The sequence below is a fragment of the Salvia splendens genome, chromosome 2 (assembly GCF_004379255.2).
Source record: "Salvia splendens isolate huo1 chromosome 2, SspV2, whole genome shotgun sequence".
Lineage (NCBI taxonomy): Eukaryota > Viridiplantae > Streptophyta > Magnoliopsida > Lamiales > Lamiaceae > Salvia > Salvia splendens.
In genome coordinates, this window is record NC_056033.1 from 14,948,666 (window position 1) to 14,974,752 (window position 26,087).

Consider the following 26,087-nt stretch of genomic DNA (forward strand, 5'->3'; position numbering starts at 1 on the left):
ATTTTTTTAATACTTATGTATGTTTATTTGTACTATGTATGTTTTTTTAAATAAAGTGGTTGCAATTTCTCCGTATTTTTATCGAAATTTTAATTCCGTAAATTGTTTAATTTGGTGAATTTGTGAAATTTTATTATTGTGGGAAGTCCGTCGGGATGTCCTTGAGGATGTCTGTCATTGTGCAGTGGAATGTCCTTATGACGTGGCAGTGCAGTGGGAAGTTCTTATGACGTGGCAGGAGGTGTTTTTGGGATGTCCGCCGGGACATCCGCACCACTGCGGATGCCCTAAGAGTGTAGCTCAACTGCTAAAGCATCAAAAATTACAATTTGGCTATGTGAAACTCATGGAGATCGTTCATAATCTAAAAATTGAAGCAATTTTATATCTTACAACCTTTTATAAATATCGCACTCAACTTTGTGAAAATGATGGAAAACACCAAAGCTCAACACACACAAAAACTTTACCTAGGTATTGAAATTGCTCATCGAGAAGCAAGGGACGAGAAGGTTGAGGGTGTCAGACATGGCGTATACAGTCCGACTAGCTAGGTCACCATTGGTGAAGATATGTAAGAGATAGAGATGGCGACGGTGGAAAAAGCAGGGCTGAAAAATAAAACGTGGCAGTGAAAAAAATCGAGGGATAAATACATAACTCATATATAATGTTTCACATTTGTTTCATATTAGTAAAAAATGTTTGAAGTTACACAAAAAGTTTTGTGATTGTTTCATACTAGTCAGCATTGTTTTATGCTTTGTGCGTCACATAAGTAGAAAATTAATGCCTTTTAAACACATAACGGAATGTACTAAATTGAAACACGAATGAAACTTTTTGTTTAATATATGTAAACTTCAAACTTTTTGTACTAATCTGAAACAAATGTGAAACATTTTATATGAGTTATGTATTTATTCCGAAAACAGAGCAAAGTAAATTAGGGCATATTTTAATTTATGAATATACCCCCAATTAATTTTCTAATAATGTAACATTATTGAGTCAAAGCCCAACTAAACGCCCAAATAATTTGTTGTGCTTTACTCCATGTAGTACCCCATCAAGCCTAAAACTTTGTAGTAAATCATAAAAGAAATTGACCTGTGACTGCCTGTGTGGTCGGAGTCACAGCTTTAAATTTCCATACATCAGTGTCCCTCCCAAGAGAAAAAAAGAAAAAAAGGATGGATAGTTCAAAGAAAAAGCAATGCAGATTAGTAGTATTTCCTCTTCCATTCCAAGGCCACATCAACCCGATGCTTCAGCTGGCCAGCATCCTCCACTCCCGCGGATTCCTCATCTCCGTCGTCCACACCCGCTACAACTCCCCCAATCCATCCAACTACCCCCACTTCTCCTTCCACCCCATCTCCGACGCCCTGTCCGAATCCCCCCATTCCGCCCCGGACCCCGTCCGCATCATCAAACTCATCAACGCCAGCTGCGTCCTCCCTTTTCGCCGTTGCCTCGAGGGCCTCGTCTCCGAGGGCGACGTCAAGTGCTTCATCTCCGATGCTAATTGGTATTTTACGCACTCTGTAGCCGCCGCCCTCGGCCTTCCCAGGATCGTCAAGAGGACTAGCAGCGTCGGCGCTTTCTTGGCCTTCGCAGCCCTCTCTCGTCTTAGAGATGAGGGTTATCTCTCCCTCCTCGACGGAGGTACGGCCGCATGGTCCTAATTACATTGATTGTGTATATGAGATACTGTATACATTGATTGTCTAGGACTTGTTTGGACCCACTTGTGTCTACAAGCACCGCAACATATATTTTAATAATAAATTATAATATTAAATTAATTTTGTGTTGTTTGGAGCAACAGTTCTTTTGTGCTTACAGCTGCAGCAGAGGATCCAAACCCCTCTAAGACTACTATAATTTTTGACAGATTCGAAAATGGAGGAGGCGGTGGAGGAGGTGCCACCGCTGAAGGTGAAAGACATGCCGGTGATAGAAATGTACAACGCTGAAGATGCATACAACAACATTGCGAAAATGGTGGAAGAGACGAAGAAGGCTTCCGCCATCATTTTCAACACGTTCCAAGAGCTCGAGCAACCCGAGATCGGGCGGCTCAACCAACAACTCGAGTCCCCAAATTTCACGATCCCGTTCCACAAGTGCTTCTCCGCGGCATCGAGCAGCTTGCTAGCCCAGGACATGAGCTCCATCTCATGGCTGGACGAGCAGCCGCCGAAGTCCGTACTCTACGTGAGCTTCGGCAGCGTCGTCGCCATGGACGGCGCGAGGTTGCTCGAGGTGGCGTGGGGTTTAGCCAACAGCGGGAGCCGGTTCCTGTGGGCGGTCCGGCCAGGTCTGGTCCACGGCTCGGAGTGGCTCGAGATGCTGCCCAGTGGGTTCTCCGAGGCGACGAGCGGGAGGGGGATCATTATAAAGTGGGCCCCGCAGCAGGAGGTTCTGTCCCATCCCTCTGTCGGGGGATTCTGGACGCACTGTGGATGGAACTCGACGCTGGAGAGCATATGCGAGGGCGTGCCAATGATATGCTCGCCTTTCTTTGGCGATCAGTTTGTGAATGCGAGGTATGTGAGTGATGTGTGGAGGGTTGGCCTCAATTTGCACAAGGCTTTGGAGAGGGGAGGGAATGAAAATGCTATTAGGAAATTAATGGTGGAGAGAGATGGGGAGGAGATGAGGAAGAAGGCTATGTTGTTGAAGGAGAAGATAGATGCTGGATTGAAGATGGGAGGTTCCACTAATAGGGCGCTTGATGAATTGATTGGTTTCATTTCTTCATTATAGTCACGTTTAGTGATTTGTTGTGTAGTGTAAGCAATTTGTGGTTAAGAAATAAAATTGACAATCCACTAAAAAAAAATTCATATGATCGTGCTTGCTATGGTGGAATATACTGAAGTTTCATAGAACTTCATCCCTAGATGAGTTATCTACCCTAGTTTTAATGTCTTGAATCAGACGTTCCAAGTGGGAGTAAGATGATCCACCTTCACTCAGAGATCTTTTTGCTAGATTTGCCATGTGATCAACGCTCTTCGATAACTCATCTTTTCTCTTCTCCATAACATTTCTAATCCTTTCCTCAATCACACTCCTATCACAAATATCTTTCATGTCGAAACCAAGCTTCCATTCCTCCTCGACCAACCTGCTATTGATCTGTTGGTCGACGAAATAAGGCCAGCAAATCATCGGCACTCCTTCATGTATGCTCTCGAGCATGGAGTTCCACCCACTGTGAGTCAAGAACCCTCCAACAGCCGGATGAGCCAACACCTCTTCTTGAGGTGCCCAACCAACGATATATCCCCTCTCCTTAGTACCTTGTGATAGTTCCACCGGAATCCGACTCTCCCCAACCGCAGAATCAGGCCTCATCACCCACAGGAATCTTTGACCACTATTCACCAAACCGTGCCAAAACTCCATCAGTTGATCCTTGTTGACTATAGCCAGACTCCCAAAGCTCACGTAGAGCACAGACTTGAGCGGTTGAGAGTCGAGCCATGTCAAGCAGGACCTATCTTCTTCCCATAAGCTATTGGAGAATGCAGGTAGTGGTGATGAAGCAGCAGCTAATTTGGCCTTGAGATGTGCGTGCAATGGTCCTATAGTGTAAATATTGGGACAGATACTACGCATCTCGGAAAGAATTGGGGCATCGAGTTCCTCAAATGTGTTTAGTATGAGACCACAGGCTCGGGGATTGTGTATGGTTTCCGTCTGATAAAATCTAATGCTGGGATTATCCAAGTCACCAGAGCGACAAAAACTTGGTAGGTCTCGGCGCCTGAGATACCTTTCCATGCCCGATACACCCTTCACCATTACATCCAAATCACCTCCTACCAAAAATGAGAAATCGATAAATTGTTGTGTTTATAAAGTAAGTCGGGACATAATTCAGTAACAAAGGTCAAATACTCCCTTGTGCCATAAAAATAAGGATAATTTCTTTCTGTCCCATAAAATTATCTCATTTCATTTCCATCTAAGGAAAGTTTTTTCAAACTAATTACTCATGTACATCAATTTATTTACAACTTATACCAGCATTAAGACTCATCATTAAACACTAATGTGAGTCCACTATCCAATTACACTCTTTTAAATGTCCTTATGCCCATCTCTCTAACTTTACTAATTATACATTAATTCTCATACCATTAAATGTATTACTACTTATTCTTTTGGGACAGTGGGAGTATGCTATAGTAATAGATGGCAAGCTCTGTCTTAAATCTAAGGAAATTGCACTAATGATTTAGAGTTATTTAGATGAGAATCAATTTACATATAAGAGAAACACAAAATCAACCGTGTGGGAACAAACAAATAGAAAAAACATACCTTCAAAAGGAAGCTCACGAGAATGAATAAGGTTAGGAAGGGAAAAGAAGATCCAAAGGCAAGCGGGGCTGAGAGTCCTGACATCAAAAATAGGGATTCCGATTTCATTAGCGACATCGAAAGTGAATCCCAGCACCCCATCTGCAATAACGCATGAAATCGGAGTGCCGCTCTGCAGCAATTGCTTGAATAAAGGTGGAGTCTTGGTCCTCAAAGATTCGAACAATTCCAAGTAACTGTCGCCGCCGCGGGGGTGGTTTTCCGGCAATCCGTCTGGGATTGTACGGATGCGGAAGGAGGGATAGGATTGGATGCGGGTTAGGATGTTGGAGTGGCGGAGGAGGCGGGCGTGGATGTGGTCGGTCAGTAGGAAGGTTATGTGGAGCCCACTGAGGCAGAGGAGCTCGGCGAGTTTGAGGGTGGCGTTTAGGGGGCCTTGCATTGGCAGTGGAAAGATCAGTACGTGCGGCGGCTGCTCCATCGGAAAATGGTGGAGATCGACTTGTTTTTTTTTCGGATTTTGACTTTGAGTTTATAGAGTGGTGAGTGTTGGCTTCAGTCGTTGGAATGGTGGGTTTTTTAGTCATTGCAAATGAGGACTTTATTTTTCAATTTCTTAAAAAATGCCCTTCTAATACTCCCTCAATTTTAATACGCAGGAGTAACTGATAAAATAACAATAAGTACCAAATGTACTTGAAATTGTATAGAAGATGATGAGACCTAGGACTAATAAAGTAAAAATGAATAAGAAAAATATTAGTATCATAAATAAATATGAATTATTATGGATGGACGAAAAAGGTAATATGACATATTCCCAACTATGTTGAGTCAAAACTTTTGAACATAGAGATTAAGAAATTGTGCTGAAAAGTAAGACAAATAAAGAGCTAGTAAAGTAGGTGATGGAATAAAATAAGTAAATGAATATTTTAATTTTTTTGTCAAAAAAGATAATGACTCAAATTAGTTGGAATATCTTAAAAAGAAGATATGCCTCAATTAATTGGGATGTAGAGAGTATTTCTTTGGAGTGGAAAAAGTGGATTACTTGTATACAAAATTGCATAGTGTACCGGCGACTAATAGTGTATAAGGTTTTTCATAAAGTTAAATATGCTGAAAGAGTAGATTAGCTTTGATGATGTAGTGAATTTGTTAAGAAACTATTAAGACAAAATTAAATCTTAAGCGCCGTGTGAAGTAGTACTAATGTTAATTGGCTAAACATAATTAAAGCTAAAGTGTGAATTCAAAATATGTAAACACCTTGTTTTGAAAATAATTTTCTCTTAAAAGGTAAAGAATTCCATCTCACTCCAACCATATAAAATGAAAGAACATGGAGAACTATATGTGTAGGTAACATAAACAACATCCAACTACTCTAATAATAAAAAAACCAAAAATTTATTTTAGCCATATCCTCTGCTCTAATACAACAAGTTAAATAAAAAGAAGCACATCACTCGTGCTTGGTGCTTAACCTCATATTCTTGATATCATCAATCAAACGATCCAAATCCGCCGCCGACGAGCCGCCTTCCCCCACACTCGCCTCCGACATCTCTCTGGCCCTCTCCAAGAACTTATCCTTCCTCACCTCCATAACCTCCCTCACCATCTTCTCCACCACAACTCTGTCGCAACTATCCTTCATATTCAATCCCACCTTCCACACCTCCCCCACAAACCTACTATTCACATGTTGGTCCACATAATGCGGCCAACATATCATCGGTTTCCCGCCACCAAACTCTCCAGAGTCGAGTTCCATCCATTGTGCGTCAGAAACCCCCCAACAGCAGGGTGCGCCAGCACCTCCTGGCTCCTGCTGCGGGGCCCAGCTAACCGTGCACCCCTCTCTTCCGTGGCTCGTGCCAACTCAAGAGGAATCTCCACGGGATCCAAACCCGCGACCGAGCCAGGCCTCCGGACCCACAAGAATCCCGAACCACTGCTCACAATTCCATGCAGAATCTCAAAGAAGTTTTTCTTTGTCATGACACAGAGGCTCCCAATGCTGACATACAAGACGGACCGGGCGGGCTGGTTGTCGAGCCAGGAAATGCAGCTCCTGTCTTCTTTCCAGGTGCTGGTGGAGTTGATGTAGCCTGTGTGATTCCTTAGAAGGAGGGCGTGGAGGGGGCCGATGGCGTAGATGTTAGGGCAGAGTTCGCGTATTTGGGCTAAGTTTGGGGCATGTGGTGCACCTGCTTAAGTACTAGATCTACCTGAGGATCTGTGAAGTCTATGGCGCCGCGACAGAAGCTTGGCATGTCGCGGCGCCTCATAATGCCTTCCAATCTCGGCCATTTCTTATACACACATCCAGGTCATCATCTGTTAGGGATTGAAACTAAATTAACAAATATAACTAACTGAAATCACTGCATAAGTCTAATGGGTCCTCTTCATGTCAGCAGTTGATTTTAGGATGGAATTCTATCAGTTTAATCAAACAAGAAAATGACAAACCTTTGAAAGGAAGGTCCCCAAGTTGAATGAGTTTAGGAAGGCACATGTATGTCCAAATAGCAGATGGACTAATAGTGTCAAAATATAAGAGGGGGGCTCGAGCCTGAGCGGCTATATCGGTAGCAAACGTGAGTAGGCCATCAGCGACGACGCAGGTGGGGGAGTGGTCATCGGTTGAGATGAGCATCCGGCGCAAGATAGGGGGTGCCGTGGCCCCAGGGAGGTCATGAGGTCGGAGAACTCAAAGACGGATATGGGATGGCCGTGGGGGAGGCCATCGGGGATGGGGTGTGATGGGGTACGTACTAAACAAGCCCAATAGCAGTGACGGCCCATCAGCCCAAAGCCCAAGGAAGAGTATCAGTTCGGCATTACCAAAGAGTTCGGCCCCAGCCTACAGCTCGGTAAAAGCCGACCAATCAAGCTCTACTCTCAGATCGGCAAAAGCTGCTCGGCAATAGTTCAGCAGTTCGGTCTCAGTATTCGACCGAAATGGGAGATAGTGGACTCATGCAGAACCTCCACGACCTCCACTACACGATCTATTTAGTGGTGTCAACTCATGCAGGATCTCATGCAGGATAGCGGACCAAACAAAGAGATAGTGGACCCATGCAGGATCTCATGACCTCCACGACATCCACGACCTAGTTAGTGGTGATGCAAGCCATGATCTTAGTTCAATGTATAAATAGAACTTAGATCAGATAGACTAGGAAGAAAGAAAAGCTCTCTAGACATCAAATATCATATAGCAAGTCTGTATTTGTAAGCTGTAAACCAGATCAAGCAATACAATCTTGCCCTCCTTTCTTCCCGTGGACGTAGATTTACCTCAGTAAATCGAACCACGTAATTCCTTGTGTCGTGATCTATATTCTTTTTTTACCCGCATTTATTACTATCAAAAATTCGTCCAACCATCACTGGCGCCGTCTGTGGGAAACAGAGAACCAAATTTGTGATAAAGCGAATTTTTGACCCTTTTTCCACCCAAAAAAAAAAAAAATGCATACCAGATCACGTAACACCCATAATACCGTTCGTGATAACCATGAGGAAGCTAGTCCAGCCCGCAGGTCTGGAAAACAGCCTCGGGAGAAATCTACTTCCAGTTCTCACGGAGAAGGAACAAGCCGCTCAAAGACTCATCGCACCGAGTCTTCCCAGCAGCCCGATTTGAACGAGGCTGTCAAGTTGTTTTTGGCCGAGAAGCAGGAAGAGTTCTTAATTTTCCTGCAAAAGGGCCAAAAGCCGGAGACGAAAACGGTGGATTCTCCCTCCTCATCCAGACATGAAAGTCACTACCGCAGTAGTGCCGTGTCTTCCAGGAAGAAGAATCCTCAACCCCGACATGTTCCTGTTCCTCCTCGGTACCGGAATCACAGGAGAACTCCATCTCCTCCATACCGAAGAGATGTCGGGTTCGCCATGTACGGAGCATTGAAGACTCCGTTCTCGGACGATATCACCCGAACTCCCTTGCCACAGAACTACCGAACTCCGTCGATGACTTATGACGGGTTAGTGAATCCTCATGACTTCCTGGGACGCTATCAGTATAACATGGCGAACCAGGGTCTCAATGAGGTCCATATGTGCAAGCTGTTTCCCGAGCTGCTTATCGGGAACGCAAGAAGGTGGTTCGATAGCCTCCCCCAAGGCAGCATTAGATCTTACCGAGATCTAATGGATGCTTTCCACAGGAGGTTCTTTCAGAAAGCGGAAGCCCGAATCACTTCGGCTCAGCTGCTTTCTATACGTCAAGGTCGCGACGAAAAGATCAGCGACTTTATGACGAGATTCCACAAGGAATGCCTACAAGTAGATGATCTCAATGATCTACTTGTCATTTCGGCATTCCAAAATGGAATCCTGCCCGGAGCTCTCTACAGAAAGCTCGTGGAATGCAGTCCGCAAACAGCTCAAGAGATGTGGGACATTGCGGACCAGTTCTCCCGTGCCGATGAGGCAGACCGTCGCAAACGGTCTTTAGACAGCTCATCCCGAGGAGACAGGAGGAAGCCCGATCATAGCGATCAGGGACATCCTCTCCGAACTCCTTTTGGCGATCAGGGACATCCTCGCCGAACTCCTTTTGAAAGGATTCAAAGGACTCCGGTGCAAGACCGATTGGGGCCACGTCTCAATCCTGAGAAGCCGCCCGCTCAGTTCGTACCATTGAACAAGTCGAGAGCGGAAATTTTCGAACTGCATTCCGATATGTTCGAAAAACCAAAGCGGATGACGAAATCGGCCGCGCGTCGACCTCAGGATCAATATTGCTCCTTCCATCAAGACCACGGTCACGATACCGAGGAGTGCCGACATTTGGCTGCAGGTATTGATGCTCTTGTGAAAGCAGGGACGTTAAAAAAATACCAAAGCAAGCAGCCGAAAAAGAACAAAAAGCAGAGAGGTGCGAACTGCGCTCCTCAGGATCCGAAAAAGCAACAGGACCCCGAAGACGATGACGAGCTGCAATATGATGGAGTAATCCTGACTATTGATGCTCTCCCTGCCGGGAAGACTAAATCGTCCCTGAAGTCAGAGCGCAGAGGCTTCAATCGAGAGGAGCCAACGCATAAAAGGCTGAAGCAGGACGAAGTGATTACATTTTCAGATGCAGATCCCGTCCCGGCCATCTCTCCTCATCAAGACGCTATTGTCATCCAAGCCGGAGTGGCAAACAAACTGATCCACAGAGTGTTTGTGGATACCGGAGCGTCAGTCAGCATTCTTTTTAAAGAATGTTTCGATAAACTAGAAGTGGATCCAGCTCGGCTCAGTCCGGCTCCACTTCCTCTGAAAAGTTTCGCCCAGGAGGACACCCGCCCTGAAGGTATTATCAGCCTTCCGATCACGGTGGGAAAAGCGCCTACAAGCTCCAGTACGATGATCGAGTTCTTTGTGGTAAAAGCTCGGTCCCCGTACAACATCATCTTGGGAAGAGACTGGCTCAACGCAGTTCGGGCCGTTTGCTCTACTTATCACCTCACCATCAAGATCCCCACTAAAGGTGGGATAGCGGTCATCCGAGGTGATCAAAAGAGAGCAAAAGAGTGTCTGCAGATTGCGCTTAAAAGTGCCGAGCAATCAGATCGGCATCATCAAGCATAGCAATCACAGCAGCCGGAGTCAGAGGCAAGCGAAATGACCGAAGTCACACCAGAGTCGAACTCAATGACCGTTCAGTTATACGAAGATGATCCATCCAGAACGGTCAAGATCGGTTTCGCGGGAACGCCTCTACTCCGGGAAAAGACCATCCAGCTCCTCAAGGAGTACAAAGATGTCTTTGCATGGTCTCCGTTGGACATGACCGGAGTGCCCCCTGAGGTAATCACTCATCGATTAAATATTGATCCTTCAGTCCGGCCTATAAAACAGAAGCAAAGACTCTTTGCGGCAGAAAGAAATCAAGTCATCCATGACGAAGTCCGCCAATTACTGAAAGCGGATGTATTATTCGAGGTGAAATATCCTTCTTGGGTGGCCAATCCTGTGATGATCAAGAAAAAAGAAGGAGGATGGCGGATGTGCATAGATTTTACCGATCTAAACAAGCACTGTCCTAAAGATTGCTATCCCCTTCCGAACATAGATAAAAAAGTAGAAGCTTTGATCGGCTTCGAAATTTTCTGTTTTCTTGATTTATACAAAGGCTACCACCAAGTTTTAATGGATGAGAATGATGCTTCAAAAACGGCTTTCATTACTGACTTCGGCATCTTTGCTTATAAAAAGATGCCATTCGGTTTAAAGAATGCCGGAGCCACATATCAAAGGATGGTAGATAAGCTTTTTCGGCATTTGATCGGAAAAGAGGTTGAAGTGTATGTTGACGACATAGTCGTCAAAAGCAGAAGCACTTCGGAGTACGAAGACAACCTCAAATCCACCCTCGACGTGCTCAAAAAAGCCAACCTCAAACTCAATCCCCAAAAATGTACCTTTTTGGTAGATTCGGGAAAGTTTCTGGGTTGTTGGGTTTCAAAGGACGGACTCAAGGCAAATCCCTCAAAAGTTCAAGTTGTTCAGAACATGGCGATGCCGAAGTCCATACATGATGTGCAAAGGCTAACTGGATGTCTAGCCGCACTGAATAGATTCCTTTCCCAAGCAGCCGAAAAGCAACTGCCGTTCTTCAAAGTGTTGAAAAAGGCACCAAAGTTTGAGTGGGGAGCCGAGCAGAAAAAGGCTTTTGACGAGCTCAAAAGTTATTTAGCCAAGCTTCCAATTCTCTCTGCTCCAACAGATGCCGAAGTGATATTCTTATACTTAGCGGCATCAGATCAAACCATTAGCGCGGTGCTTGTACGAGAAGAAGGCCTAAAGCAGCTTCCCATCTACTTTACAAGCCGAGCATTAAGAGGTCCAGAAACAAGGTATCAACCTCTGGAAAAAATTGCTCTGGCGTTAGTAAATGCAGCAAGGAGACTGCGGCCATACTTCTATGCTCACAAGGTATGCGTCTTAACCGATCTGCCACTTCGGCAAGTTTTGACCAAGCCAGAAGCATCAGGCAGAATCGCCAAATGGGCCATAGAGTTGGGAGAACACTCAATCGAATACCTACCTCGGAAAGCCATCAAGGGACAAGCCTTGGCAGATTTTCTTACAGAGGCAAAGTTCGATCAAGTAATCCCTGTCATTGCCGAACAGAAAAATTCTGCCAATACCGAACTAGCACAGCCCCTGGAATCCGAAGTAGAGCCGCCGGATTGCTGGAGCGGATTCGTAGATGGAGCTTCGAATAAAACGGGAAGTGGAGCTGGTATTCTACTTATCGCTCCCGACGGACACGAGGTAACTTATTCACTTCGGTTCTTGTTCCCAACCACTAATAACGAAGCCGAATACGAAGCTCTCCTTGCCGGACTCCAGCTAGCGCAAAGTCTATTTATCAAGTCTCTCAAAATCCATTGTGATTCACAAGTCATAGTGAATCACCTGTTAGGTACAAGTGAAGCCCGTGATGAGAGGATGAGGAAATACTTGGACAAAACGCAAAGCATTAGCCGAAGTTTCTCTTATTTTCGGATAATCCGCATTCCCAGAGCGGAAAACAGCCGAGCAGATACTTTAAGTAAGTTAGCCTCATATCCAAGCTCAAAGGTGGAGGAATTGATGCACCGAAGCATTGATGAAGCTGAGGTACATTCAGTAGCCAGCTCGCCGAACTGGATGACGCCGATCTTACAGTATCTAGATCAAGGACAACTGCCCGAGGATAAGAGAGAAGCTCGGAAAATCACATGCCGAGCACTTCGGTACGAACTTCATGGAGGAGTCCTATACAGAAAGTCCTACCTTCAGCCGTTATTGCGATGTGTAGGGCCAGAAGAGACGGACTACATCCTTAGAGAAGTTCATGAAGGATCTTGCGGTAGCCACATCGGAGCTAGAGCTTTAGCTAAAAAAGTTCTGAGATGGGGGTATTATTGGCCAACTTTGGTACAAGAAGCAGTGCAGCTCGTCAAGACATGCACGAAGTGCCAAATCCATGCAAATATCCCAAGGATGCCGCAGACCGATCTATATGCTATGCAAAGCCCTTGGCCTTTTATGCAATGGGGCATAGACATAGTAGGACCACTACCACAAGCTCCTCGACAAATGAATTTCCTTATCGTTGCCGTGGATTACTTTACAAAGTGGGTAGAGGCTGAACCATTAGCTACGATAACGAGCTCGAAGGCATTGGATTTCGTCTGGAAGAACATAGTGTGCCGATTTGGCATACCCCACATCCTCATTTCGGATAATGGGACTCAGTTCACCGACAAGACATTCAAGAATTGGTGCCAAGAGCTGAATATTCAACAGCGGTTCACTTCGGTCTCCCACCCACAAGCAAACGGACAAACGGAGGTAACAAACCGTATCTTGGTGAAAGGGTTAAAAGCTCGGTTAGAACAAGCCAAAGGACAATGGGTAGAAAATCTCCCTCAAGTCCTATGGTCCTACCGAACTACACCCAAAACCTCCAACGGTGAAACTCCGTACAGTCTGGTGTACGGCACTGAAGCCGTGATTCCGGTTGAGATCGGCGTACCCAGTCCCCGAACTCTAAATTTCTCCTCAGAAATGAATGATGACGGACTGAGAGCCGAACTAGATCTGGCCGAAGAAAGAAGAGAATTGGCCTGCATAAAAGCAGCCAAGTACAAGGAGCAAGTAGCCCGGTATTATAACCAAAGGGTGAAAAAACTGCAATTTCAAGTGGGAGATCTCGTCTTGAGAAACAACGAAGTAAGCCGAGCAGAAAAGCTGGGCAAACTCGAACCCACATGGGAAGGTCCATATCGGGTGTCAGAAGTCCTCGGCAAAGGGTCTTACAAATTGACTCACGTGTCAGGAGAACAAGTACCCCGAACATGGCACATTTCCAACCTCAAGAAGTTCCATTTGTAAGAGACAGTCCGGTCAGTCAGTCTTGTGTCTAGTTCGGTCCTAGAGGTATGTGCTTTCTTTGTTTTTTACTTGTTCTTTGTGCTTGTTTTATAAAAGTTTAAAATCTTGTTCGTCCTTTTTATTTGTCTATGTGCGTTTTGTCTGTCTATGTGCGTGTCGTCTCTTACAAATGTTACTGAGGTATCTTGTTCTTCGAAGGCTGATCCCCTTTTTAGAACATATATAAGCCAACGATTGTGAGTCCAAGCTTCTAAGGAGGATACAAGACCACAATTCAGCTTAAGAAACAAGCAGTTCGTCTGAAACGAACTGCAACAAAGGGAAAGTCCGATCCACGCGATAAAACTCGCCGAATTAGGACAAGGGAAAGTCCGATCCCCAAATTAGGACAAGGGAAAGTCCGATCCGAGCGATAAAACTCGCCAAATTAGGACACAAGCTTAGTCCGGTCAAAGAAATTTACTTCATAAGACCAAAGACGAGTCCGGTCAAAGAAGTTTACTTCATAAGACCAAAGACGAGTCCGGTCAAAGAAGTTTATTTCATAAGACCGAGGACCAAGTCCGGTCAAAGAAGTTTACTTCATAAGACCAAAGACGAGTCCGGTCAAAGAAGTTTACTTCATAAGACCGAGGACGAGTCCGGTCAAAGAAGTTTACTTCATAAGACCGAGGACGAGCACGATGAAATTTTTTCGCTGAGCTGTAAATACGCAGTGATAGAAGCGAAATGAAAATTTCATTTATTAAATCTTGTTCGGCATATAATTCTGCTGCCCTACGAGAAGGCGTTACGCCATTACAAAGGACTATTCTACTGTCCATGGTTGCTAAAGTTGAGCCATCTATTCACAAAATCCTCGTGAAGGCACGTCCCCTGACGTCAGCCTCCCCCGTACCTTTATCCAGAATGCCGAAGTGACTCGCTTCGCCGAAGTGATTCACTTCGCTTTTCGGGGGGGTAGTGATGGGGTACGTACTAAACAAGCCCAATAGCAGTGACGGCCCATCAGCCCAAAGCCCAAGGAAGAGTATCAGTTCGGCATTACCAAAGAGTTCGGCCCCAGCCTACAGCTCGGTAAAAGCCGACCAATCAAGCTCTACTCTCAGATCGGCAAAAGCTGCTCGACAATAGTTCAGCAGTTCGGTCTCAGTATTCGACCGAACTGGGAGATAGTGGACTCATGCAGAACCTCCACGACCTCCACTACACGATCTATTTAGTGGTGTCAACTCATGCAGGATCTCATGCAGGATAGCGGACCAAACAAAGAGATAGTGGACCCATGCAGGATCTCATGACCTCCACGACATCCACGACCTAGTTAGTGGTGATGCAAGCCACGATCTTAGTTCAATGTATAAATAGAACTTAGATCAGATAGACTAGGAAGAAAGAAAAGCTCTCTAGACATCAAATATCATATAGCAAGTCTGTATTTGTAAGCTGTAAACCAGATCAAGCAATACAATCTTGCCCTCCTTTCTTCCCGTGGACGTAGATTTACCTCAGTAAATCGAACCACGTAATTCCTTGTGTCGTGATCTATATTCTTTTTTTACCCGCATTTATTACTATCAAAAATTCGTCCAACCATCAGGGTGGAAGCGAAAGGCGTCGCCGTAATTGGTGGAGTGAGGTTGAGCGTCGGAGGAATGGAAGAGGCGGCGGTGGATGTGTTGAGCATGGAGTTGATGGGGCCTTGGAGAGGGAGAGGGAATATCAGCACATGGGCACCCATTATTGGATTGGAGTAATGTGATTATCATATAAGAAAGTGTTCCTTCCAATCAAAAGTTTTAGAATACAAAAATAACAAACATCTAACTCAGAGATGGTTTGATTATAATAATCGTGTATGCAGCTTGTTCTGCAACATCACATGTCAACAATTGCTTGCCTCCAAGATAAAAGTAGTAGTGGTCCCCGGATATTTTATATGTGCGGATAGGCATGCGCGATTAATAGAACATATAAATAGAAATGTGGAGAGGTATTATAAAGGTGGTTAATATTAACATTTTGAATGATTATCGTCTTTTTTATGTACTCGTACCTTTTTTCAACGCCTCTCCCAGCTCATTTTATTAACAATAATGTTGTTCTTCATTTCATAAGAATATACACTATTTTCTTTTTAGTTCGTCCCATAAGAATATGCACTTTCAAAATTTAGAAACTCTTTGTTTATATTTAAGTTTATCTTCCATCTAGATAAGAACAAAATCATTTTGTAAAAATGTTTTTCTTGGTTTTCTATTTCTATTTGTTGTGTTTGAATTGATGGTATGTTATCTATAGTCCTTCATATCACATATTTGGTTTGTTATTTAAAGTCACACTATAGTAGAAAATTCCAAAACTATCATTTGTCTTTTTCTATATTTCCAAGGCTGAGAGCCATATTAGTAAATTTTATATAATTTAAGATTGATATAGTGTTGCACGTATTATTATGACTCAATTTTCCATGATAATAAAACACCATTTTTTATCCTTAATTTAACAGGCCCTTGCCTATTGAACGAGCCACACAGAAAATTTAACCAACATAACAAACACTAGATTGGACCATTAAATACGCTTTAAATATGCCTATCGACCAATTTAAACACACTCTTAATGAGATGAGACTTATTCTGCACTAAGAGCATCCACAGCGGTCGGACACGGTGTCCGTCCGTCCGTGCCAGCGGCGCGGCGGAACGCTGCTCGCCGCTGCGCTCTTGCCACTGGCGCAGCGCTGCTCTTAGTTAAGAGCACGTCCGTGCCAGCGAGCAGCTGATGTGACGGCTCCTGATTGGCCAACGGCAATGCCGTTGGCAAATTCTATTTTTTTAAAAATCAGATTTTAATTAAAAATTTTGATTAAAAATAAAAAAAAAATTCCCACTTCCCCAAAAATTATATCCGTTTTCTCCCCACTTTTAATTTATTTTTCAATTTTTTCCCACCAAAAATACACATTTTCATCTATAAATACCCCCACTTCCACACAAAAAAATTCACACCATACTACATAATTCTCATCTAAATTCTCTAATTTCCATTCTTACAATTCTCAATCTTTCTTTCACTCTTACAACAAAAAAATGTCCGGCTCCGGCGATCACCCCTCCGGCTCCCACGGTTGGAACCCCGAATGGTTCAGTTCATAACCATTTCCTAGTCCGGAAACAGAATTTTCGGCCTCTGCTCAAACCCAAAGTTCGAAAGCTCCGGGTGGCTACCTGCATTACCCGTTCGACGACCAAGATGCCCCCGATGGGCAATACGGGTGGGCACCCGAGCCACCCGTACCTAGAGCGGGAGGGAGCGGCGGCTCTCAAACTCCTCCTCTTCCTACTTATGGTGTTCGCACCTCGTACACTCCGAGGGAGATGGATCAATTATTCAAATCGTTTTTGTCTATCTCCGAAGATCCAGTGATTGGCACGAACCAATCCGGGGACCATTTTTGGTGGCGCATCTGTCGCCGGTACAATGAAAATCGGCCGACTGGAACAATCGAGCCCAACGAGAGTATGGTGCGCAATGTCATATACAGAACCAACGAAGAAATCCAAAAGTTCCAGGGGTATTACCTCCAGGAAGAGCGGTTGGCAGGGAGCGGCAGAAGCGAGGTCGACATCATCAGTGCCGCGTTGGCGACCTACCAATCCCAACACTACAAACCGTTCAAGTACCTCAATGTTTGGCAGGAGGTGCGTGTGCATCCGAAGTATAGGGGAGACGTATCAAATTGAACTTGGGTGTGTGTATTCACATTTATATGGTGTGGCGGTTGCGGTGGCGGTGGCGGTGGCGGTGGAGAAGGATATCAAATCATCACACATGGCATGGCTATGAGGGATCAGATTCTTGTTAGTACTCTATCTGTTCATTATTAATTATCCTAATTTATTCCTATCTCCGTCTTATAATAGATGTCATATTTCTTTATTTTTTAAAAAATTTCCTCTCACGTTAATATAAATATATTATCTTCTCTGTCCATCTAACATACAAAATAACATTTATGGGATGAAGAGAGTATTTTTAATTTTAATAATAGAGCTTACGTTTTATTAATTTAATCTTATTCATATTTTATTATTAATTACCAAAAAAAAGGTTGCTAACTTATTCTTCATCTATATGATTAATTTGAAATTGGTTAGTTTATATAGTGTTACTATGTATGGTAATTACCTTCCTACATTTCATTATTAAGTTACATATTTTTATAGTGTAGTACTCCCCCGATCCTCAAGAATGTGCATTCTTTCATTTTTAATCCGTCCAACAAGAATATACACTTTCTAATTTTGGAAAGTATTTTCTCTTTAATGAGGTGGGACCCAATCTCCACTAACAATACTTTATTTACTTTTCTTTCTACCTCTCTTTTACTTTACTAATTTTACGTTAAAACCCGTGTCGACCCCAAAATGCATATTCTTTAGGGACGGGGGAGTATATTGTTACCCAATTACCATGTAAATTATTGTAATTGAATCTTTACAAAATTGAGGTCTTTGGCACGTGTTATAGAGTTTCCATATATCATTATGTACAATTATTTTCTCTTTACGAATTTATTATTCTCTCTGTTCCATTGAAAATGATCATTTTTTTTAATAAGGAGACAAGAGAGAGCGCTTATTCTAAAACTATAAAATGATTATCTTAGTTGAGACAAAAGAAATTGAATTGTGACCATCTTGAATAGTTACGAAGGAAGTATTCCTTATTCGTATTTGATGACTTCTCACAAGATGTTTTCTTTTAAAACAAAAATCAGAGAGAGGGAGACACAATTATAATCATAAAATGAGAGTGTATATTTTCAAATCCTGATTAAAGTTTAAATACCAAGGGACCGAATCGGGTATCAGGTTTATGTTGGTGGATCGATTAGGGTTGCTAAGCGGGTATGGGCTGATTGGGCTTGATCATACTACAAAAAAAAGCACTGGATAGTGACGAAAATTAGTGACGGCGGCTGCTAGCTCAACAATTAGTGACGGAAAAAAAGTCAGTCACGAAATAGTGACATATTATTCCGTCACTAAGCGAAGTAGCCATCTATATTTTCTGTCATTTGGTGGGATTAATAGCTTTAGTGACGGACAAATCCGTCACTAAAATTTTTATTGACAAGTTTTTTAATGACGGATCCGCCAAACTTACTATGTCACTAAAAAACTTGTCAATAAAAATCCGTCACTAAAGCTATTAATCCCACCAAATGACAGAAAATATAGATGGCGGCTTCGCTTAGTGACGGAATAATCTGTCACTATTTCGTGACTACGCTTTTTCGGTCACTAATTGTTGAGCTAGCAGCCGCCGTCACTACTTTCTATCACTATCTAGCGGTTTTTTTGTAGTGTCACTGGGCCTCATCATAATAATGGGCCACAATGAATCAAACAAAAACAAATTAAATTCCCTTGGAGTTAGGACTGATGCATCATGTAACATAGATCATTAATCAACTAAGGTTGAAAATGTATAGTTATTTATGAGTAAATTAATAATGTATGTACTTCACAAAGTAACTATTAAATATACCATAATTCTACAATCAGTGCCAAAAATAACATAATTCTACAATCCAATTGTCATTTGCGACAACGATGAAGAGCAACTCAATTAGTAAACACTTCTCCTCCAATAAGTAAGGCGGGGTTCGAGTCATCTAATGCACGAATCATCATCATCATCTAAATCATAGTGTTCATCAATGGCGACCACCTTTTTCCTCCTCCCACTTCTTGAAGCACAACTTCTACTACACTTATCCAAAACCTTACACCTCAGCCGTTCCTCATCGTCGCCACCATCGCAATCACCCAATTCCGCAGGAGGCAAGAAGCAATCCGTCGACAGCCCCTTGACGTTGAAGTCGATCTCCTCAATGCTCCAAATCTCCTCCATTCTGCTTCTACTCTGGCTCTCGGTATTATTCTCATGAAAACTCGACAGCGTTGTCCGGCCACTGTGAGCAATGTTGACGCCGTTGATTGTTCTGTAGTCTTGGATCAACGACTCTGTTTTGGTCTCCCAATGGATTTCTTTCATTCTCACTGAGTGAGAGTCTTGTAGTTGGATTAATAGCCCACTTTTCTGGCTAAAATACCCCCAAATCGTGTGCTTCATTATTTCTGCGTTGTTGCTGCTTGCCGCCTCTGTGTCAAGCTTTAGCACGAAGCAATCCTCGCCGTTGATTTTTTTCTCGCCGATGCAGATGGAGTTGGAGAATAATTCCGCTGTTCCCTTTGGATCGAGCCCCTAATAGAGCACAACATTGAGTTAAGTCTAAGATTTGTGAAAAAAAAATATATATATATATATAGTAGTGTGCAAGAATAGCGTAGTTAGTTTCAGAAGGGCAAATTTGTAAAAAGATATGTTAAAAAAGTAGGTTTAGTTGTTTAAGGATAATGCGACATTTTTCCTTCATCCCAAGTCAAAAGGAAAAGATGACTTTTGAGGTTGTTTGTGACAAAATAACAATCACAAAGTGATGACTAATTAAATATATATATATATATGCCCGTTTTTGGACTATCATGACTTAGTGATTTCATACGATGAAAAAGGTCATCAGTTGGAAAATTGAAGTATTCCTTTAGTCAAAACTAGCAAATCAAATTTGACAATTTAAAAAAAAACGAGTTGACTATTGAATTGAAACCGTACCTGCAAGGAGCGGCGGAGGGGGCGGGGAGGGGCACGGGAGGCGCGCCACGGAGTGTGGCGCCACGCGACCTTTCCATCGCAGCCGGCGCTTAATTTGAAAGCGGAAAGCATGAGCTCCAGACTCCAGAGCGCGGGGCTCTTGTGCCACAGCACGAATCCGCCGAATTCCCCCGCGCCTTTATTCGTCTTTCTAACATCAGCCGCCATCTTCACCTTCCCGACCGCGCACATGTTTTCGATCGAGTCGAGGACGTGTGCGCCGCCGCAAGCCGCCACATACTGTTGGACAATGTATGAAGCCATCGATTTTTCCTACATACCAAAATACACCACAATTAATTTCCAAAAAAAAAACTCATATATATACATAGAGGGATGTAATCAAATACAAACTCTAAATATTGTACAAACTTCATCTGGACTATTAGAAAATATTAACAAATAGCAACAAAAAATATGAACACAATGTTAACAGAGCTCCAAGGACAATCTATATATATATATATATGATAATATCAAGACTTACTATGGGGTGGGATTTGATGTAGTGATCAGACGAGATCGGGAGGGGGAGCAACGGGGCTCCAACGACGCCGAGCAAGGACTGAATCTCCAAAGCGCGCGCCTCGTAGTCCGGGGAAGGGCGGGGGGCGCGGCCGGTCATGAGCCAGGACTTGACGGCCCGCCACGGCTTGCTGGAGTTGGAGGCGGATGTGAACATCTCGTCGGGGACGGGGACCTCCAGGACTGTCTCGAGGCCATCGTCCCCGTCGATGTTGGGCCACAAGGTTCTCATCGGAAGGGGTTTGAGTTTGGTGTGTGTATGTAATAAAAGATGTGGACAAAGCGAAAGAGTCGAAAGAGTGTTTGTGTAATGGTAAATGGCCGCACGCTCAATGTTTATATAGTCCAATGTTCATACCATAAGAAGACAATGTCTTGTTATTTTATGTTTGGGGTATAATAGTCCAATTAGCTTTATCGGACATAGAGAATAATATCATTTCCCACCTAATTTTCTCATATATGTGTCGTCAGTTATAGAATAAGAATTATTATAATTTATATAGGTTCTCACATTCGTTTACAAAAATTTACTACTACTTTCGAGTTATGTGAATGAATGAATGATTTATATGCTGCTAATTAAGTTACATCTCAAATTAATGGTTCTACATTTTTTTGTCGTATCTTGCTAAACATGCTGTAACTAGTTTTTGGACCAAAAAATAATGTAGATTGAGCTAAAAGAATTTCTAAAGAAAATAGGTAAATTTGGAAGATATATTTGTCAGTTAGTTTTCTTGAAAAGGTAAATATATATTTTTAAAAGGAAGAAGATAACTTGAAAATAGATAAATAAAAATAGGAATATAATCAAATGCAAATTCTAAATATTGTACAAACTCTAAACTATGATCTGGACCGTTAAAAAATGTTAACAGATGACAAAATAACAGCAACAGAAAATATCAACAGTATTAACGGTTGACATCGTATTGACATTGTATTGACATTGTGTTGATATAAAAATCTTAAAATTTTACACTATGTTGACATTATATTGAAGTTGTGTTGACACACTGTGTCGAAAAGTTTAGAGTTTGTACAATATATGAGTTTGCATTTTATCACTACCCAATAAAAATAACTTCCATATTTTTCTTTTTGAAAAAATTAAAGAAGGTATAATATTTTCTCAAATATTTTTCTTACGGCAAAATAAATATTTTATAATAATGAATTTTCTTTATCTTTTCTTTAGACTTACTTGCTCCTTTGACGATTCACAAAATAAATAGGTTGCCAAAAATATATTGGCCAATTAGGAAGACTGGAAGAAAGACTTAATTAGATGGCGAATCAAATTACAAATATAATTTTAATTCAATTATAAAGAATTGATAAATATGAGGCGATTTGAATTGATCATATACCACGTTTGCAAGGGCGACCAAAAGCATCTTTCATAGACTCATAAATCTAAATGAAAGATCAACGGGACAAAAAATTAAATCTTAAAAATAATCAGGATATCAGATATGTGCCCGCAATTCCGCCAAATAAATAATTATGCATATACTTCTATATTTATTCCCAAATAATAGGTGTGACGCACTTTGGATTCATGATTTTAATAGGTTTAAACATTAAAATATAATATAAATCTAAGTAAAAGATCCAGCCACATGTATCAGTAAAAAAATGATATAGGGTGATTCAAAGAAAAAAGTTTTCTAAATGAGATTTTTTTATAATCTAATCTATTAAAGAGAAACACGTCTTACCTTGCTTAAAAAAATCCAAGTAAATATAAAAAATATTTTACATAAAAGAGAGAACTACTATATAAATTTTATGGGCTACATCTTTATAGTATTGGAGTATTAGAGCGGATCTATTATTATTAATTGAAATTTAACTGACTCAATAAAACATCTATAGTGAAATAGATTGATCCAACAATATATCTGAATTAAATTTTGTCCAATTAACCGAGGATTGGTGTAATCTTATCCGGGAAAAAAATTGAACCCCTCCCAAATTAATCATGAAGGGTATTTAATACAATTCTATCTTAATCTAGCTTGTTTGTTACACACATGGTGGGGAATATTAAATCTTCACAATATAACAAAAAGAAAACAGAAAATCTCATCATATATTCTAGCTATTTAGCATCGATAGGAGAAATTCTAAATTATTAGGAATTATAGTATAATTGCACGAATAAAATCACAATATTTTCCATAATTCAGTTTGTTTTCTTCGCGAAGGATGATTGAGCCTTACACAATTATTAATAAAGCCTGAATTAGATCATTTAGAATTAAGGCTAGGATGACTGTACCTCTAACTACAAGTTACTTATTGTTATGTTGTACTAACATAACATGCATCTTAACTTGACATTATTAATTTAATTCTCAAAACCTTTAATCGACATACAATTTGTCGGCTGGAGCCACCACATGTGACCCACATCTTAAGCCCACAATTACAAAGTTGGTTGATAAGGACAACGCTCACACATGTCATTTTATTTTATTTTATTTTATTTTATTCTAAACTCAAAAAAGGTAAATCATATAGTCCCTCCTCTGTTCCGCGTTAGCGGAGTTATTTTGACATTTTCATACATTTCATAATAGTAAGGCCATTTCCTTTTATTAGGAAAAGTCAACACATTTTTCAGTTCTACTTTACTTTCTCTTACTTTATTTCTTCTTTTTTTTTCATTTTCTATTTTTTTCTTCATTTACTTAACTCATTTAACATAATATTTCATAAATTGCACCGAAAAGAAAAACCTCTACTACCGCGGAATGGAGAGATTAGTAAATATCTGAAGATCGCATTTAATATAGATGAGGAAAGTTCAATTAAATCTTGTTCTAAAGTATATTCATAAGAGACTTTGTTCTAACATTTGTGAATTTTATAATTCCATTAATAAAAATTAAATATTGAACAAAGTTTAATGGTCTACACAAAGCATTCACTTGATCAAGCATGATTGTCTTGCAAGGGATAAGGATTCATCTTGTTCCCAATATTGTATATTTAGTTTTTTTTCTCAAATGAAAGATAACTTGAGCTAATAGCTTGTCATCTAAGAAATTCGGACTTGATTGGTTTAGTATCTAATTTTGCTTTTCAAACTCCTGTTTTACTACAAAGATACAATGAGTGGTAGCACAAAGTGAGGAACAGAGAATTAAGATGACAATTAAGTTTGTTTGGACATAACTTAAGCATGATCGGTATAATTAAATGATGTGGTCTCTTGTGCGCGGGTGCACGGAGAGATCGTGCATTTTGCGGAAGAAGGCGGGGGAGGAGACGGAGCTTTAGACATACAACTTGGTTGTTACCAATCACACTTGTTCCTCTATAACTAATGTACACAACGGTGTGGATAGGCTACAGGAAGGAAGAAGGGATACACCTTAGAAGAGTGGATATGCATGGGTACTTACCGGTTCACGCGAGTTTCAAGAGGGCACGTTGAAATGGAAAAGCCACGATATGACAAACGCAAACACCATGCAAGCTAACAAGAAGTTGAGGAAGCGCCGGCCTTGCCAGAAGTTCCGCGACTGGGATGCTGCACTTGCAGCAGCAGCAGCAGCAGTATCAGCGGTCTCGTTCCATGACTCTGTCAGCTCAGCCTCAGTTACCCCGACCACATTTATTGCAAGGGATCCACATATCTCACAGGTTCTGTATATCACAACATACAGAAAATTCATGTCATTTCGCTTGCTTAACCAGAGCAACGAGCAACTAATACAAAGTGTATATGATCCTAAGAGAAAATGTACCCTCACCAAATCCAAAGACACAAGTATAGCAACACACTAGAGATATCTGAAATTTCATTTGATATACTCGAAAGAATATAAGAGAGTTTCAATGAGAACACCTTTTCTTCACTTGAGATTCTCGAAAGGATGTATATGAGGGGTCTGATAGGAGATTATTCCAAAGCAGGAATGAAACAAACGAAGTCCTTGGCTCAGGAAATGCATAATGCACCTAAAATCCTCCACAAAATCAAGAATTTGCGCTAATATGAAAAATATTGCCATGATATCTCAAGCATAGTATTAATCGGTTACATTAAGCAGCTTGCTTTAATTCATTGAATGAAATAACGTGGTAGAACTCCATACATAGAAGTTTCAAACTAATATTCAGCTAGCAGAGGATTCATTGTGTACAAGCTCTTTTCCTATAGCTTATATGCTTCTCTTTGGATAAATCTTCATCTTCATAAATAAAAGTCTCAAGTCCTTTGACATAGGACCACAAAATGATTCCACTTGCAAAGTGGAGTATTATTATTTTAGAAAAAATTGTATGATAAAGATAAGAGATGCTGGATCGAACGAGTCATACTCTGTGACGAAGTCGACAAGGTAAACATAGAATAGGATGAAAGGCAAATACATACACCAAACCATGTACTAAATGACTTGAGACTACTAAACAACCACAACAAGTAGCCCAACTTTCCCACACTGATTGAATTTCAACAGATCCAAATAATAACAACACCAAAAGCATTCTAACAAGGCCAAGGTTGAAAGAGAAGATTAGATTCTCACAATGTGAAACAAAAGTATTTCACTATCAAACCATTCCTAGTGCTCACATCTTTTTACCTCTTTGTCCACCACACTAGTATTCTTTTTTCCTCTTTATTATAAAGCTAAAGTTCAAAGGATCCAAAGGAGAACATTCCAATTTATCTTCCTTATAGTGAACCTTTCGGCCTTCCACCTAAGTTATTAAAACAATCAAGAACACAACGCTTCATCAATGGCCCAATTCAGCAACTTAACAGCTAGCAATCAACGAAACAAACAGTTCACCACAAATCACATCAAGATTTCATTTTTTCTGAATTTACTTACTTGTCTCCTTTAATCTTGAACCAGGCCTCAGCACATTGGTTGTGGGCAGCAGCCAAATCCTCCTTACAAGAGCATCCCAGTTCAATGGGAAACCCTGAGCCCTGATCAGTTGCATCCATTCTGAGGTGGCATATCCTACAATCCCTCTCAATTTTAGCCCCAATCTCTACCGAGCACTCAGACACACTGGATTCTCTCCTCTCCTCCCCACCATTGCCGTTTTCTGCCACAGCCACAACCTCGATTGCAACTTTCCCTAAACCACCGACATTATCAGAATCAGCTGCGGATTCCGAATCCGCGTTACTGGGTTCTTGTAAAGATTGCATCTTTGGATAAACCCAGGTGAGAAATCTTCATGTAAGAGCATCCACAATGGCGGCGAGCGGACCGGCTAGCCGATCCCCGGCGCTAGCCGGTCCGCTCGCCCAACCATTGTAACCGGCTAGCCGAATTTCGGCGAAAAAATCATCGAGCGCACGCCGATTTTCGAGCACTGGCCGATGCGCTCGCCGATCCGCTGGCCGCCATTGCAGGCTCCGGATCGGCGAGTGGTCGGTGAGCGGATTTTTTTTATTTAATTTTCGAAACACTATATATACGCGATTTGCACGTCATTTTTATTTGCACAACTTGTTTTAATGAGTATTCTCTCTATCTTAATTTCTGTACAAGAGCAACAACGCGAAATGGATAACAACAACGAAGGTACTTCAGTGACGAGCGGGCCTCAAACTCCCTCGG

At 41.8% G+C, this 26,087-nt stretch overlaps 4 protein-coding genes across 4 annotated transcripts; 1 reads left to right on the forward strand and 3 right to left on the reverse strand.

Moving 5' to 3' along the window:
* The first annotated feature begins 1,101 nt into the window (after nucleotides 1-1,101).
* LOC121789821 (UDP-glycosyltransferase 76B1-like) lies at nucleotides 1,102-2,852 on the forward strand. Its single transcript, XM_042188182.1, has 2 exons — nucleotides 1,102-1,668; nucleotides 1,898-2,852. Exons 1-2 carry the CDS (start codon nucleotides 1,194-1,196, stop codon nucleotides 2,770-2,772), a joined length of 1,350 nt encoding a protein of 449 aa, XP_042044116.1. The 5' UTR covers nucleotides 1,102-1,193; the 3' UTR covers nucleotides 2,773-2,852.
* Nucleotides 2,814-4,949, reverse strand: LOC121789815 (7-deoxyloganetic acid glucosyl transferase-like). Its single transcript, XM_042188176.1, has 2 exons — nucleotides 4,339-4,949; nucleotides 2,814-3,833 (listed from the first exon to the last, which is right to left on the reverse strand). Exons 1-2 carry the CDS (start codon nucleotides 4,817-4,819, stop codon nucleotides 2,890-2,892), a joined length of 1,425 nt encoding a protein of 474 aa, XP_042044110.1. The 5' UTR covers nucleotides 4,820-4,949; the 3' UTR covers nucleotides 2,814-2,889.
* Nucleotides 4,950-18,816: 13,867 nt separating this feature from the next.
* LOC121771564 lies at nucleotides 18,817-20,769 on the reverse strand. Its single transcript, XM_042168382.1, has 3 exons — nucleotides 20,450-20,769; nucleotides 19,924-20,235; nucleotides 18,817-19,512 (listed from the first exon to the last, which is right to left on the reverse strand). Exons 1-3 carry the CDS (start codon nucleotides 20,717-20,719, stop codon nucleotides 18,916-18,918), a joined length of 1,179 nt encoding a protein of 392 aa, XP_042024316.1. The 5' UTR covers nucleotides 20,720-20,769; the 3' UTR covers nucleotides 18,817-18,915.
* A 2,991-nt stretch (nucleotides 20,770-23,760) lies between these two features.
* LOC121765265 lies at nucleotides 23,761-25,811 on the reverse strand. Its single transcript, XM_042161352.1, has 2 exons — nucleotides 25,344-25,811; nucleotides 23,761-24,147 (listed from the first exon to the last, which is right to left on the reverse strand). The coding sequence occupies exons 1-2, from the start codon at nucleotides 25,670-25,672 to the stop codon at nucleotides 23,919-23,921; spliced, it is 558 nt and encodes a 185-aa protein (XP_042017286.1). The 5' UTR covers nucleotides 25,673-25,811; the 3' UTR covers nucleotides 23,761-23,918.
* Nucleotides 25,812-26,087: the final 276 nt, after the last annotated feature.